The sequence below is a fragment of the Cololabis saira genome, chromosome 2 (assembly GCF_033807715.1).
Source record: "Cololabis saira isolate AMF1-May2022 chromosome 2, fColSai1.1, whole genome shotgun sequence".
In the NCBI taxonomy this organism is placed as follows: Eukaryota; Metazoa; Chordata; class Actinopteri; order Beloniformes; family Belonidae; genus Cololabis; species Cololabis saira.
The window spans coordinates 38544917-38560359 of record NC_084588.1 but is presented as its reverse complement, the minus strand read 5'-3'; the positions used below and the strand labels follow the sequence as shown (position 1 = coordinate 38560359).

At 39.8% G+C, this 15443-nt stretch overlaps 1 protein-coding gene across 1 annotated transcript in view; it reads left to right on the top strand.

Moving 5' to 3' along the window:
• Positions 1 to 15443, top strand: part of greb1 (growth regulating estrogen receptor binding 1) — a 29884-nt gene that overhangs the window by 1681 nt on the left and 12760 nt on the right. The window contains exons 2-16 of the mRNA XM_061745193.1: positions 4284 to 4444; positions 4676 to 4783; positions 4953 to 5129; positions 5592 to 5774; positions 7325 to 7438; positions 7597 to 7716; positions 9461 to 9625; positions 9743 to 9865; positions 11234 to 11419; positions 11663 to 11799; positions 11992 to 12268; positions 12356 to 12484; positions 13384 to 13596; positions 13728 to 13925; positions 15091 to 15274. Of these exons, the coding sequence (XP_061601177.1) occupies positions 4291 to 4444; positions 4676 to 4783; positions 4953 to 5129; positions 5592 to 5774; positions 7325 to 7438; positions 7597 to 7716; positions 9461 to 9625; positions 9743 to 9865; positions 11234 to 11419; positions 11663 to 11799; positions 11992 to 12268; positions 12356 to 12484; positions 13384 to 13596; positions 13728 to 13925; positions 15091 to 15274 (2468 nt within the window). The 5' untranslated portion in view covers positions 4284 to 4290. The remainder of the gene's footprint in view (positions 1 to 4283; positions 4445 to 4675; positions 4784 to 4952; positions 5130 to 5591; positions 5775 to 7324; positions 7439 to 7596; positions 7717 to 9460; positions 9626 to 9742; positions 9866 to 11233; positions 11420 to 11662; positions 11800 to 11991; positions 12269 to 12355; positions 12485 to 13383; positions 13597 to 13727; positions 13926 to 15090; positions 15275 to 15443) is intronic.

Below are 15443 nucleotides of genomic sequence, written 5' to 3'. Positions count from 1 at the left end.
GTGTGGATGAATTTGTGTATGAGTGTGTGGGTGAATGTGTGGATGAGTGTTGGGATAAATGTGTGGATGATTGTGTGGATGGATAGCTGAATGGCTAGCTAATGGTTTGCATTACCAGTTGGCTAGGTGGCCATCAATCTGGTGTCGGCTGAGCAAACTGTGAATGAAAGCATTTGCTGTGGGTCACTGCTCAGTGATACTCCCACCTGAGGGTCCACTTGAGCGTGTATGTTTGTCTATAACTGACACCCCTTTGCATATGTGTCTGGCTCAGTGCTCACAGTGTATCTGCAGTGGTGTAAGATTTAATTCTACTATTCAGGCCTGAAAGAGATCCTGCCGTGGCCAGCTGACACTGCTCAACATTCCTTTGCCTCTTTATCTTATCTCTTTCTCACTCGCTAGCACACACACACAGACACACACATAAACAAGGAGATGTGCACATGGTTGTCAATCCTGCTTCAAATGATATTAATGTATCTCCTTATTAACATTAGTCATAACTACTACATGCCCTGCACATAACAATTTTACTACCTATTTCACACACACTGCTATTCAGGAATGTCTAATGACATGCTAATGACTACAGATATCTTGCTTACATTTAATGTGCTTGCGTTTAGTTCTCTGTCACATTTGCGTTGGAGATTATGTGTCTATGAGGTGACCCCCCGGTGTCAAACTGGGCATAAAGAAAGAATAGAAGGGATGCTGCAAGTGTGTGTGATTGGTATGTGGGATTGGTGAACAGAAAAAAAGCCAGGGGTCTTATCTGACCTCTCCCAGCCTGACCTTTTACTCCCCCCCAACACAAGGCTTTTGTGTCCGCTGCGCTGGAGACCATGGGAGAGCGTGTGTGGGTGCCTATGCATTTATAAATGTGTGCGTGTGTGTGACCATGCATGTTTGTGTGCACATATGAGAAGTATAGGGCACATCAAAGTCTTACTTAAACATTGTTATCTGAACTCACCTTTGACCTTGTGGTCATGAGACATCTCAAAACTAATTCATCCATCTCCTAAAACAGAGATTATATATGTGTGTTTGCACACGTTAGCAGGCAGCTGAGCCGGCCGATCAAGACGAATGAACTGAAAGAGGGGTGCAACGCTAGAACATATGAGAAAAAATATTGAAATTAAATATTTAGTGTTGTGCCAGAGGACATTAACAAACGTTTTTACTTCATCATGTGCAGAAATAATATATTTATAAAATATAATGAAATATTAATTGTTTTGTGTGTTATTTAAAATGGACCTGATCAAATTTAACATATTTAATCAGTAAAATGTCACAAAAACATTTGTGGCTTATTGCACCATTAAATAATTATTAGAAAACTATTAATTTGGAAGTGAGATTTGTGGACTGCACAGGGCTCAGACTCTTAAGGGATTCTAACTACAGGTTTGCATGTGCGAGGTTCTGTGTGTGTGTTTGAGGTGGGGGGCTTGGGGTTAAAGGGGTCATAAAACACCACAATAGTGTCTCTCTCCCTAGGGTAAAGAAGGGCAGAAAGAGGAGAAGAGGAGGAGGGTAGATGAAAGGATCTCCCACTTCCACGTCAAGGATAGAGGAAAGGGGGGTGGTGGGAGGAGAAAAGATCAACAAAGCTGTCTTAAAAGTTTTATTTACGGCTTATTTCTGTCATCTCTGCTGCGTCTCTGCTGCATGTCAACTTTGAGAAACTCCTGATTGATACAAGCACAATCTTTTACACAGCAAGAGTACTAGTACTAGATGGGCATTTACTACTCTAACCCATAACTTATATATGTATATATATATATATATATACATATATATTTTATTTTATTATTATTTTTTTTTTTCCTTTTTGACATTCTAGAGAAACAACTTACCTTGTGGTCTTTTAGAAGTTTTCCCCAAAGGGGAGACAGATTTATTTTTTTGAGACCTTTAGTAGCTGGTTATTTGATCAGAAGTCTTGAGCTCTGGTTAACATCTAGTAAACTTTAGAATACACTCCCTCCCTTTTTCCCCTCTCCCGAGTTGTAAAAAGATCAGTGTGCTCTGTGGTAGAAGGTGTGATTACTTCCTGTCAGTGCCGACTGTGTAATGACATGGCTTTTTGTTTTCAAGCCTCTGTCTCTCTACAAGGTAGTGCAAGGCCCTAAAACCCTGTGCTGCCTCTTTGCATATGAAAGTGTGGCGGCAGAAGGTGGCTGGTGAGGTGTGCATCCATCTCCAGTGGGAATTTGTGAGGTCAACGTGAATCTGAGATCAGTCTCACAATACTTGACTCATTAGTGACAGCTATGAAACCTGAATCTGTGCAGCTGATGGCATCTGTAGCTGATGTTGCTTGGGAATTCATGTGAATGGGATGTTTTCAAAAGGTAAGGGGCATTTCACTGCAACAACAAAAAAAAAATACTATAACAAAGATTGTAATTCCACATCACCATTTCACAGATTATTCATTTATTTTTTTATTTATAAACTAGATCCTGTGATTGTGTCTTTTGGCTGCTGTATCCACTGTATATTTACACTAATGACTCCTGCTTAGTTATTTAGACAACTGTTGTTGACCAAAAGCTTGAGAGGTCGAGGTTTTCCATCTTCTTTAAAATTAGCAAATTACTGCAGAACTTTTCAAAGTTTGGTTTTGTAAAGTAATGCAAGGCTGGGTTTCCGCTGGCTGTATGGCATGTTCCTCATGTGTGCGACGGATATCAAAGAATGAAAACATGAGGCAGAAGATTTTCCAGAAGTTTCCGTGGGAAGTTAAGCCTGGAAATTTTGAAACTATTTGGAATCAAGTGGCACATGTCACATTACTCTATCGAATAAAATTGGGGAAGCGGGGGGGGTTCATTTGAAATTAATCTGATAATTTTAGCTAAGATTATGCTAAAATGTGCTTTTGTTTCCAGTTACATTTAAGTTGTTGATATAGACTACCTGCAATTTAGCTTGTTTTCCACTCTCATTAATTCTCATATATTCCCATTAATTCTCATATACTATCAGCATAAACTTTTAACATACTCTTTGCCCTTGTTGATATGAAGTTTTGTGTAATTTTGGGTTGAAATGTTTTGAAAAGACCGAAGAGAAAAAGCACTGATAACAGTTAAACTACACTTTAATGACCTTTTAATAAGACATACACATGACCCCGGCTTCAATTTACCACCTGCAAGTCTTTACATGTAGCTGTTGCCAACTGGCCAATTAGTTTCATGGATTTTTGTTCAGCACTGCCACCAGGCTTGTGAGTTATTCATGCAGCTTTCTGTTCTCTCTACAACACATTTGTTTGTGTTCTTTGAAAACATTGTGGGTTTTACAGCATTGTGTTGTCCATCCATCCAATATCTATACTACTATACTATTCCTGGGTCACAAGGATCTGCTGGAGCGTATCTCAGCTATCGTCGGGGAAAAGGCAAGGGTACATCCCCGACAGGTCCTGAAGCCACATACAACCACACTCGCTCACACTTACTCCTATGGGCAATTTCAAATCACAAGTTAACCTGACATATTGAAAATCCAGCCAGAAAGACCCCGAGCCAGAGGTCTTTTTAGCTCTATGGCAACAGTTCTCACCACCAAGCCAGAAAAATATGATCTGTCAAAAAGAGGTTTAGAAATAAACGAGAGAGCGAAGCAAATTCAGAGAAAAGCACTCGGAGAGAAAGAGGGGAAAAAAGAGAGAGGGAGTCTAGGTCAGGATGTCCTGACTCTGTCAGCGCTGCTGATTTTATAATAAATTGTTTGGGCTGATGCCATGTACCAGTAACCACAGTTTAGGCTTGTGTGGATCTGTCTGTGCATCTGTGAGTAGATGTGCTTCAGTTTGTGTTGGGTTTTTTGGGGGGGATGTCTGTGCATGTGAGTGTTTGTGTGTCTAAGTCTTCACTGGTGCACACAAGTGTGTGTTTACATGTGTGTTACTTCAGAAAGACATTTAATCTTAATGTCAGAGGACTAGAATAAATAGTATAGTATTTAAACAGGAGACATGGAAAGGTTTTGTCTGCTGTATGTAATCTCTACTTTCATTTATTTCCCCTTCCCCTTTCCTCACGGGGCCTTTTTTCCAGAAAAAAAATTGAAATGTTTCTGTAATGTTCTTCCCAAACGTATAAACAGGAAGATGGAAAAACCGCTAAACCTTTTTTCATTATATAAGAAAGCACCAAAGCTTAAATTGCAGGGGTTTTTTTTTCTGTTTTCGATTGCAAACAACAAAACAGCTGCCCATGAATGTCCAGTACAAGGCTGCTTTTGTATTGCAGGACACCAATGGGGAACTCTTATGCGGGCCAGCTGCGGACTACACGCTTTGAGGAAGTTCTTCACAACTCCATTGAGGCATCTCTGAGGTCGAACACCATCGTGCCTCGACCTGTCTTCTCACAGCTGTACCTTGAGACAGAGCAGCCACTGGCACAGGATGGTGGGTTTCATAAATGTGCAGCAGAGATCGCAGTGAGCATTGCAAAAGGGCTAAAAATATGTGAAATCCTATCTATTCAGAATTCCAATCTTGGATTGATTTTGAACGGAAGACTTTTAAGATCATCCTTTCAATGTCCTTCAGATTGATTTGCACACAACTCATATTTATTGCATATTCTAGTACTTTCTTCATCCTTTAAGTGAGGCATTACATTTGTGTCTCCAACAGGCCGTACAGAGAACGGTGATGAAGATGATGACGATGGCTCGGAGTCTAACAGCCCACCAATACCCTACCAGATGAGGCCACCGCCTGAGGGATGCTGCACCACAGATGGCATGTATACCCGCTTTATGCATAACCTATTTACAAATACACTCCTTCAGCATTATATTCACACAACTATACACCTGATGTCACTATTGACTATAAAAATTTGGAATAAGATGTGGACTATATTGACAAAAGGGTATGATATTTTATTCTTGTCTTGTCCTCTCAACAGGGTTTTGTCAAGCTGGCAAGGACCTTCGTTTATCCTCCCTTGCATCAGATCCCTTGGATGTTCCCCCTGGCTTCATGTTAGTTGGGGTAAAGTCCCCGTCTGTCCTAGAAACCCTGCTGGTTTGCGCTGTGGACCGCCGCTTTCTGCCAGACGAAAGGGGTTGCAACGCCTTGCTGGGTGAGAGTGGACACTTTACACAGGAAAATATCATTGCTTTGTAAAACGATTTAAAATGTCAGCTTTGAGGTACGAAACACCCACATTTGTGCACCTTTGTGTACTTGTGATGTAGAATAGAATAGAATATCTTTAGTGTCATTGTAACAAGTACGAGATTAACAGTGCCACCCAATCTGTGCATCAATCCAGAAAGATACAATAAAAGCAACTAACAAACTGTTATAAAACCAGCCATCACTCACCATCAAGCGTTATTGTTATTGGGCTGATCCCTTTGAAAACATATTGCACATTAGATGTGTTTTTCAGTATTGAGGGTGATGACGGCAGTGCGAGAAGAACTGTTTATAAATCTGTTTATCCTTGTTTAACAGTTATCTAGTTTATTATATGTGTGACTCTGAGGGTGCACAACACTGTTGCTCTGGAAAAACTTCTCCTTCTTCAATGTTCTTCCAGGATTCTCAGGTAATTGCATGGGGTGTGGAGAGAAAGGTTTCCGCTATTTCACGGAGTTCTCCAACCACATAAACCTGAAGCTTAGCATCCAGCCCAAGAAACAGAAGCACTTGAAGTACCATCTGTACCGAAACAAACAAGGCGTCCTGGTCAAAGGGGCTCCCATCTGCTGGAGGGGATATGGTAATAAACGGAATGAAAATGTTGTGACTTTCAAATTTCCTTGTGTCCATTTTCATATTGAGATTTTGTGCAAGCCTTCAGCTCCCTGCTTGATGTTTGGTCTAGTCCTGCTTTAAAGATCCCAATGTGACATGTAGTTTGATTATTTGTCAAAATAATATTATTTTGTCCCAACTTTAAGAACGTATTATGCATTAGTATTATTAGTTACAGATGTAACACAGGCAGGTTACATCTGAAGACAAAGTAGCAAAAGAGAAAAGCCTCTTTATGCTGACGACTCAGGGTAAGAGTGACAGAGATTAGGAATGATGAATAAGATTTTTGTGTAATAAAGGGGGATATAGATGTGTCAAGGTTGCCTTTTATGGTTTTTGTCTTTTGATAAGAAGTAAATCTTTGATCTTCATAATGAAACAGCTGGCAGTTGACTGAAAGAGCACAAATGTTATTGAGCAGGTGTGTTGTGTAATCAGAGGTAGCCTCGATGGTATGAAAGGATTTGTGTTAAGGCTTGCGCTGATATAGCTGTTTTTCCTCTTGTTTGGGCTTTTTTCTTATTTTTTGCATCTTGCCATTCGGGAGGCAACAGTTAAAGCGTAGCAAAATAAATAGAAACATGTCAGGCAGTGTTTGAATCCTCTTTTTAAAGCATACCGAACTGCTTCTATTGAGTGGCTGGACTGTATAACGTTCCTGCTGGTTAAGCTTTTTAGACATGCAGCACTCGCTAAACCCAAACTAATAACCCTAAAGAGAGGACATTGAATGAGGGTCAGGATAGTTGCAGGTTGTCTCAACTCATACTAAAAGAAAACATATTTTTGTCGGGTTTTGTTTTGGTGCAAGAGGGACGTGAGATGGGAGAAAGAACAGAGGACGGGCACTGTGGTTCCTGCAGGGGGGGGAAACAGAAAAAGTGTCCATTAAACACATGCGATCACTAAAATTCCTTCCATAGCAGTCATTCACTTTTCTGTGTTTCTCGTCTTCTGTCTCAGGGTTTGACTTGTACTACTCACTGACTCAATATTAGCATTAGCCTGGAGCCAGGTTCAAGAAATAGGTTTATTGTGTCCTGATTGTCATATATTGTGGTGTGTTGACAGCTTTAGTTCATAGTTCGGCTATGACTCTGTAGAATGGGGTTTCCAGGCTTCGATTCCCAAAGATAAAACATTTTAGTTGTTAGCATTTTTTTTAAGAAGTTGTTTTTTTATTTTTTTGCCCCTGAGCTTTATCACACACACGTACCACACAGATGGAGAAGCTATTAAAGGCAGCGCAATAACAAAGTCGGACAGTGTTTCTGTCTTGATGGATAACAGTTTTTTTTTTTTTTTGGCTTTCTCTTGTGTGTGTGTGTGTGTGTGTGTGTGTGTGTGTGTGTGTGTGTGTGTGTGTGTGTGTGTGTGTGTGTGTGTGTGTGTGTGTGTGTGTGTGTGTGTGTGTGTGTGTGTGTGTGTGTGTGTGTGTGTGTGTGTGTGTCTGTCTGTGTCTGTGTGTGTGTCTGTCTGTGTGTGTGTTGTGTGCGTGTGTTTGTGTTACAGAAGGCGCTATGAGACAGATTAGGTCCAGTCGTTCAGAGGGCCTCTTGACATCTCATGAACAGCCTCCAAGCTTGGCTTTGACCTACCCGTCACACACACCTGGCAGCTATACAGGTCACACAGACAATTTTCCACACTCACATTTTCTCAGTTCTTGCTAAAAAATTACTTTGGTGATTTGTTTTGCCGTGAACAAATAAATAATGTAGTACAGAAGAATGGTTCCCACTCTCTCATGAATAATTGTTGTCTTTTCAATTTGTATATTGCAGGACCACATGTGGAGGCACAAACAGCTGACGTGCCCCACACATTAATAAATGGAAATCATGCCGTTTCCTCTGTTGCCCCGCCACGCTTAAGTCAGTCAGGACCTGGGAGACCCGCTACAGGTACTGACTGATTATCTCTGACAACTGGTGCTCTCAGCTCATAATTCCACTCCACAAGTGTGATGTTAGACTGACAAATGATAAATGATGATGTTCAAATGCTATTTTAGCAAAGATATAAATCTGTTGATGCATCTTCATGTGACAGCATAACCCCCCCCCCCTGTTCTGCTAGGTTACATACATTTACTGTACATACAAAGCAGTTCCACCCCAAAAAAGCAATACTAGGGTTTAACTAAGCATGTGACTTATCCTAAATTACAGCAGTAATAAACATTTTCACTGACTCAAATCATTTAATCCCATCTGATACCGTAACTAAATTCTCAATTCTTAAATTACTACGCCTGAAGACATATCCTATGATCAAATTATTAGTCTGCGTGAAGCAAACAAACTACTGAAGCAGTCGCTGAAAATACTGACATGAGTTGAGAACCGTCCCCTGCATTATTAAACCTGGAGGGATCGGAGCAAACGATCGTCTTTGAGGAATATTGTCAGAAAAACCATCTTGAATCATCATGATCAGAGGTGCCTTAAACATTTGGTGAAATCGTATTGAAGAAAAAATATAACAGTTGAACTCACTTCAATGTTTAATCGTGAAACAAAGAGCATTTCCACACGCACAATGTGAAAAGAATTAAAAGCACTGGAACAAAACAGAAACCTAAGCCTCTTTTTGTGGCAGCTGTATACATGATTAAATGGAAGAATCATTTTTAAACACCTTGATATGACAATGTTTTCTTTTTGTACTTCTGCAAAGACATAATACTTTGACAGAAAATATTCTAAATCTGATTTCTTTTGTTTTTTTTTACAAAATATTATAGTTGTCTTGTTCTTTGCTGACTGGCTCCTCATGCATGTAAACATGATGAGTTTGTGTCTGTTTTCATGAAGCCCCCCCCCCTCCCTTCACACCTCTGTTTGGGAAACATCCTGTGTGTGTGTGTGTGTGTGTGTGTGTGTGTGTGTGTGTGTGTGTGTGTGTGTGTGTGTGTGTGTGTTTGTGTGTGTGTGTGTGTGTGTGTGTGTGTGTGTGTGTGTGTGTGTGTGTGTGTGTGTGTGTGTGTGTGTGTGTGTGTGTGTGTGTGTGTGTGTGTTATAAGGCATGCTTCATACATAGAAGCCAGCCAGATACAGTGTGTGTTGGGGGTTGCCCTTTGTTTTCATTGCTTTCATTTGCCAGCCCTTGGGTCACTAAAGTCTGCCTCTCTTTTCTCTTCTGTCTGTCTCTCCGTCCTTTTCCCTCCCTCTCACTCACTCAGACTCCTCTATAAACCAGGGTTGTAAAATTCCCTCTCTGTCTCCTTTTTCCCTGCTTTCTCTCTGAATAAAAAGCTTCCTTCCTCTCAGTGTTGTGTTTTACATCGCCCTTTTAACAAGTAGGCCTTTTATGTGTCTCCTTTTTTTAAAGCATTTCAACACATACTTGAGAGGAAAAGACGGATGGCTGCATGACTAAAATACAACTCTTTTGCATGACTGTATTCACGGTATTCCTCCCTGCCACATCATATAGTGTCTGTGTTAATTTACGTGATATTAGAATGAGAAAAGAGGCTCCTGTGCTTAACAGGAAATCATTCCCAAAGCAAACTGATTTCAAAAGTGACTAATATTAAAGCAATGAGCAGCAGTGGGGCAGAAAATAAAAAAGCATATGACAAAATAAAACAAAAAAGTGTATGTCATGTAAATATACAATATATGTTTATATATTTTTTTCCAGTCCCCCATGCAAATACTGGCCCCCCCAAAAAGAGGCACAAGGGCTGGTCTCCTGAATCGGCTGTGAGCAGTCTGTCAGAGAACACGGTGAAGTCTCCATCATCGTCATCCATAGCCATATCAACATCATCAGTGTCTGCTGTCGTCACCAATGGGGCCAGATCAGGTACAAACCAGAAGAAAGGTACATTAGAAAGTGATGCATCCATTGTTTTTCTGTTTCTCTGTGTAATTATGTTATAAATGTAAACCTCTGTGTTTGTGTTTACTTTCATGTGTCAAGAGGTGGCATCCCTCCAGAGTTCATCGCAGGGGTCCTCAACCCCACTTTCACCTCCAGAGTTGTCTGTATCAGTTCCTGCTCAGCTGCAGCAAACCTGCAAACTTCAACCTGTAATATTTAAAGGTTAGATAAACCAGTTTATGATCTTTTTTTTCAAAAACCTTCAGGAGTTACAGCTCCACGTACTCATGCAAACCTGCACTTAAATGTCAGAGGTTTCCGTATCAACCAATCAATTCATCAAACTTTATTTGAATAGTACTTTTCATCCAACTTGTGCAACACAAAATGCTTTCCTGGAATTACTCGGTCATGTAACTGGTGAGTTTTAAGTCACAGTCCCACAGATGTTTATTCCAGTCAGACTCACCTCACAGGTTAGAGGTTAACCACCACCTGCTGGTGCTTCTCAGCTGCTAATCATCCCACCTAACTCTCCCACCCATGCGTATTAGCTGCCAATTCATCTTTCTGTTTTTACCTTTTATTAATCATCCACCTCTCCTTATTGAATACTTTTAATACTTTATGACTGCTGTGTGTGGTTGCTTGAGGCTACAACAGTTTGTGACTACTTGCGTTTGTAGAAGTTATTTATCTAATCATTTTTCTCAGCCAACTTTCAGTTAAGTCTCATGCTTCCTCTTTTGTTGTATTGCTTTGATCTGGAAGACGCAGTCGCCTAAAGCAGTTTCTCCCAACCTGGGGTCCGGACCCCCCCCTGGGGGGGTGCCAGAGATCTCTGGGGGGGGGCGCGAAACTTTGTCTGCTTTGAGGATATGCAGTTTTAAAAATTATATTTGCACATAAATAAAAAATCATAATAACACACCGAATGGAATACTGTAATCCAAGTCTGTATAAACCCACTTGAAAATATATTTTGGTAATTTTAAAATACTAAGTTATTTATCAGGATAAAAACTTAAAAACGTATTATTATATCATTATTCAACATTTAATCATACTACTACTCAGACAGGTTGTTAAAGCAAAAATGTTAAAAAAAATGTTGCTCTCATATTAAAAGACACATTTTTCTGAAATATTTTTATGTCCTTGCAATTATTTTTTGTGTGTATTTTATACATTGGTGACACAAAAGGAAGGTGAGAAAAACAAAGTACAGGGTAAACCAAAGAAAAATGTATAAAAAAAAACGAATTTATATTATTATTAATTTATATAATTAATGTTCATTTTTTCAATTAAAGGTTTGTAACGAGTAACTTTACTCTATTGCTGCTATTACGTACAGGTCGGGCGGCCCGGCTGGTCTTAGACACAAGTAGGGGGGGATCCATTGAAAAAAGGTTGGGAACCACTGGCCTAAAGGACTCTATCCCCATCAAAATACATTTCTGAGAGTATTTTGTGGTTTAGTATTTGGCCTAAGAACATTACTGTGCGTGTAAAGACGAAGAAACAGGCCTGATCCAAAACATGAACGTCTTCTCTTCTCTTTGTGTTTATCAATTTGGTGCATCACAGGTCACGGGCCTCTCCCTCAGCTGATTGGCAATGTGGGCGGCGTCCTCGTCAGTTCCCTCCTCCAGAGCTGTTACCTGAGCTCTCAAACACTCCCCAGAGTCTACCAGCACTATGGACCATCACCCATCCAGCCACTCTCCACTGAGATGCAAATCCTGCTCACCGTTTACTACCTGGTTCAGTTAGGTTAGCATAAAACCTTGTTTCATCCTCTATTGTTCAGTGTAGTGGGTTTCATGTAACTTAAAGTCATTTGGTCAAAACTATGGATTGACATGTGATTTGCAGTGAAGTAAGTGATGTCAGAAACCTATTACTAAACCGAAAATACATTTTATGAAACTGAATGTAACTGTTTTGAGGGAATAAAAAAAACTGCTTACTACGGCAATGATATTTTATTGATGTCACAAACCTTCTTAACTCCAGGCCCTGAGCAGGTGCCCCTGATCGAGGACTTGGAGCAGATATTCATGAGGTCGTGGAGGGAGTCCCACCTCAGCGAGATCAGACAGTTCCAGCAGCCCCAAACAGCAGCAATGCAGGGAAGACACTATGCCATAGAGGTGAGATATGGCAAATGAAAATAAAAACAACCTTTTAGAACCAGATCCAAATGTTAGATGTAGTGCAAATGAAGCTAAATAGTTCAGTAAGATGTTAATAAATATCATCTCTGTGCAACTTTTTGTTTTCAGAAACACTGATAACAAGAACGTGAATAAATTAAAATCAAATTCTTATTTGATTGTTTCCAGGCAGCCTCTGCAATGCCTGGGCTTCCCCAGCACATGTCTTTACCTCCCCACAGCCAACAACCCTTGACCCCCAGCCAGCTGCCCTGGCTTGCCCAGCTGGCTGCATCGTCCTGCGGAGAGAGTGTCCTGGTGCTGGCAGAGGAAGTTAGATCTTTGGCTCAGGGCCTGCACCAAACATTAAGGAGATTGATGGAGGGGCAGCTTGAAAACACTAACTATGTGGTCATCATTGTCACCTCACCAGGGCAGGAAACACAGTCCTGTGTGGTAGTTACAGGTGGGAGTTTGATGTTCATATATACAGTGAAACTGCGATGAAGACAGATTTAATGAAGTCATGAAACTAATTGCACGTCTATTGCAGGTAAACACCAGTGCCGGGCCTTATCAGAGAGTGTGTTCTCTCCCAGTGAGGGACTGAAAGAAATCAACTACCAGCTCTCCACGGGTGTTGCCCAGGAACTTGTTCACTACTGTAATTCCCTCGGGCAAGGTAAGTCTGATTTTTATCATAATGTGTTTTAAAGTCACTTTCAGATGATACATGTACCATTATTGTCTTCATCAAACTTATAAATTGATGACTTTCAGTTATTCAGACACTGGTCTCATCTGTATATACAGTATGTCCTTGGGGCTCCTTGTAGACAAAAAGGAAATCAAGTGAGGTATAATAAAAGATTCCTCAGAGAGTCATTGTTTTCTCACAATAACAATCCATATAACCATATCAGTTGATAACAGTTTCCCATGCATGCAGTGGTTATACGAAACAGCTGCAGGGAAAACAGGTGAAAATGTCACTTACCACTTTTCTAATGTCAGTGTTAGGGTTTGATTGTGATTGTTGGAAACTGTCTCCTCTGCCACTGCTGATTGTCAGAAGAGAAACTGCACAAAGCTCTCATTTTCTCTGGAGTAACAGTTTTCTCCAGAGAAATAATTCATATCAAACTGATGCGCATGCTACTTTGTATTGAACAAAATAATGGCGAGTGGGAGCAGTTTAAATTATTCCCAGCTGCAGCTCTAACACTTGTATGTTTTCTCTTGTTTATTTGGTTTAGATGTTGGGATAAAACAAGAAAAACAACTTATTGTTGCAGCTTTACCCATGAGAAAAACTTTGGCCCGTGCTATTATTTGTATATTCAATAAGGCAATGTGTTTGATTCCTCTGAACAACTCCTTGGAAACCGATTAACCCACCGCTGCTCCTGTGTGTGTGTGTGTGTGTGTGTGTGTCTAGTAACATGACTGCAGTCGTTTCCTCCAGTGCCTCACTCGGGGTCATTCAAATATAACCTGAAGTTTTAAGCAGCCACTCAATAAATGATAAGTAGTTTGAAAAGGAATACTTTTCATAATTTTTCATAACTTTCTGTTTCTCAGATGGTGATTTAGATTCTCTTCTGGACGGTGCCAGCGTGTACAGCAATGAGGCATCACCACTAACCAGCAGCCAAGAGTCAGCTGAAGACAGAAGTCTTAAAAACACGCATAGCCCCAAAGACATGCAAAGTCTGAAGGATTCCCAAACACATTGTTCAAAAGATGCACTCAGCCCTAAAGAGACCGGCTCAAGTCCCAAAGACACTTGTTCAGGTAGCAACACAATATAACACATATATTTAATTCTTACAATGTATTTATTTCATTCTGTTTCATTCATTCTGGACTGTTGTTTCTCTCTGACTTTGAAATGAGTATTTGAAGCGGCATGTGTTTGTGTGTAGAATATACGGTGGAGTGGCGTGAGGTCCGTCCCATCCAGCTGGCCGTGGCTAGAAAGCTGCTGTCCCACGTTTGTGCTATAGCAGACTCCAGCACACAGAACCTGGACCTCGGCTCCTTTGACCGGGTCAGCTTCCTCATCCTCGTCCCGCCCTCAGAGGTCACATTTCAGCAGACTATTCTTCACCTCTGGAGCTCTGGTAAATGACAAGAGAGCATTTTTAAAAGCTGATTTATGAATGAATGAATGAATGAATGAATGAATGAATGAATGAATGAATGAATGAATGAATGAATGAATGAATGAATGAATGAATGAATGAAGTTTATTCAGTCATTGCAACACAAATCAACACCAAAAAAACATTGTACACAGCATTAACATTTCATACAAAACCAAAAAAAATGTGTTGAACAATAACTGAAATGGCATAGGCTGAAGCAAAATGCTTATAAAAGCCTATCCTATAGTACCAACTTTCTATTTTTGGCTACCGACCTCCAGAAAACCAAAAAGAGAATAGAAAAGCAAAGAAACAACAAAAGGCAAAGAAACAATAGAAAAGCAAAGAAACATTTTACAGATGGTCAATTGCACTTATAAGCTTCAAAAATAGCTTTACAAACCATTTTCTTAAATACAACAAAAGAATGACATGTTTTTTTCTCCAGAATTTAACTCCAGTGATGGAGACACATTTCCTTTTCATACCTTTTTTAGCTATTTGTACATTAAAATTGCAGATACCTCTAAGATTGTAACGAGTCTCCTGAATTGAAAAGAACCTTTGTATTGGGTCAGGGAGCATTTTTGATTTTGCTTTAAACATAATTTGCATGATTTTAAAATAAAACAAATCATAAAATGTAATAACATGAGAATTTAGAAAAAGTGGATCTGTGTGAGCGTAGTAATCAGCCTTATTGATGATACGTATGGCTCATTTTTGAAGTTTTATTATTGAATTTAAGGTGGTTTTAAAGGTGGATCCCCACAATTCCACACAGTAAGATAAATAGGGAACAATCAATGAGTAGTAAATCAAATGCAAGGCCTTGGAATTCAGTACAATTCTGGATTTATACAGGATTGCGAGTGATTTTGAAATTTTCCCTTTAATATATTCAATGTGTTGTTTCCATGTTAACTTTTGGTCGATGACAACCCCAAGGAATTTAGTCTCAAAAACCCTTTCAATATCAACATTACATATTTTTAATTTTATATTACCATCACTTTTGTGAGTTAACATAAATCAGTAAACAGTCAAGATCTGTAGGGAATGTATTCTTTTTTAGATTTTTAAAATGTAAATTATTATTATTTAAAATGTATTGATTTTTTTCTGCCTTTGTGTGTCTCAGGTGTGCTTCAGGAGTTGGGGACTTTAGAGCAGGGGTGCATGTCTCAGCCAGAGACGGAGCATTATGTGGTCAAGATGGACCACGGTGCTCTGGCACGAGTTGACAGCCTCATCCAGGAAGCACACAGCAACTCCTCCACACTCTACATCCTGGTTCATGATCATGCCCACTGGGATACCAGCAGGTTAGAAAAAAAGCTAATATATGAATGGTTTATATGTTTACAGGACTGTCTCAGAAAATTAGAATATTGTGATAAAGTTCTTTATTTTCTGTAATGCAATTAAAAAAACAAAAATGTCATACATCCTGGATTTATTACAAATCAACTGAAATATTGCAAGCCTTTTATT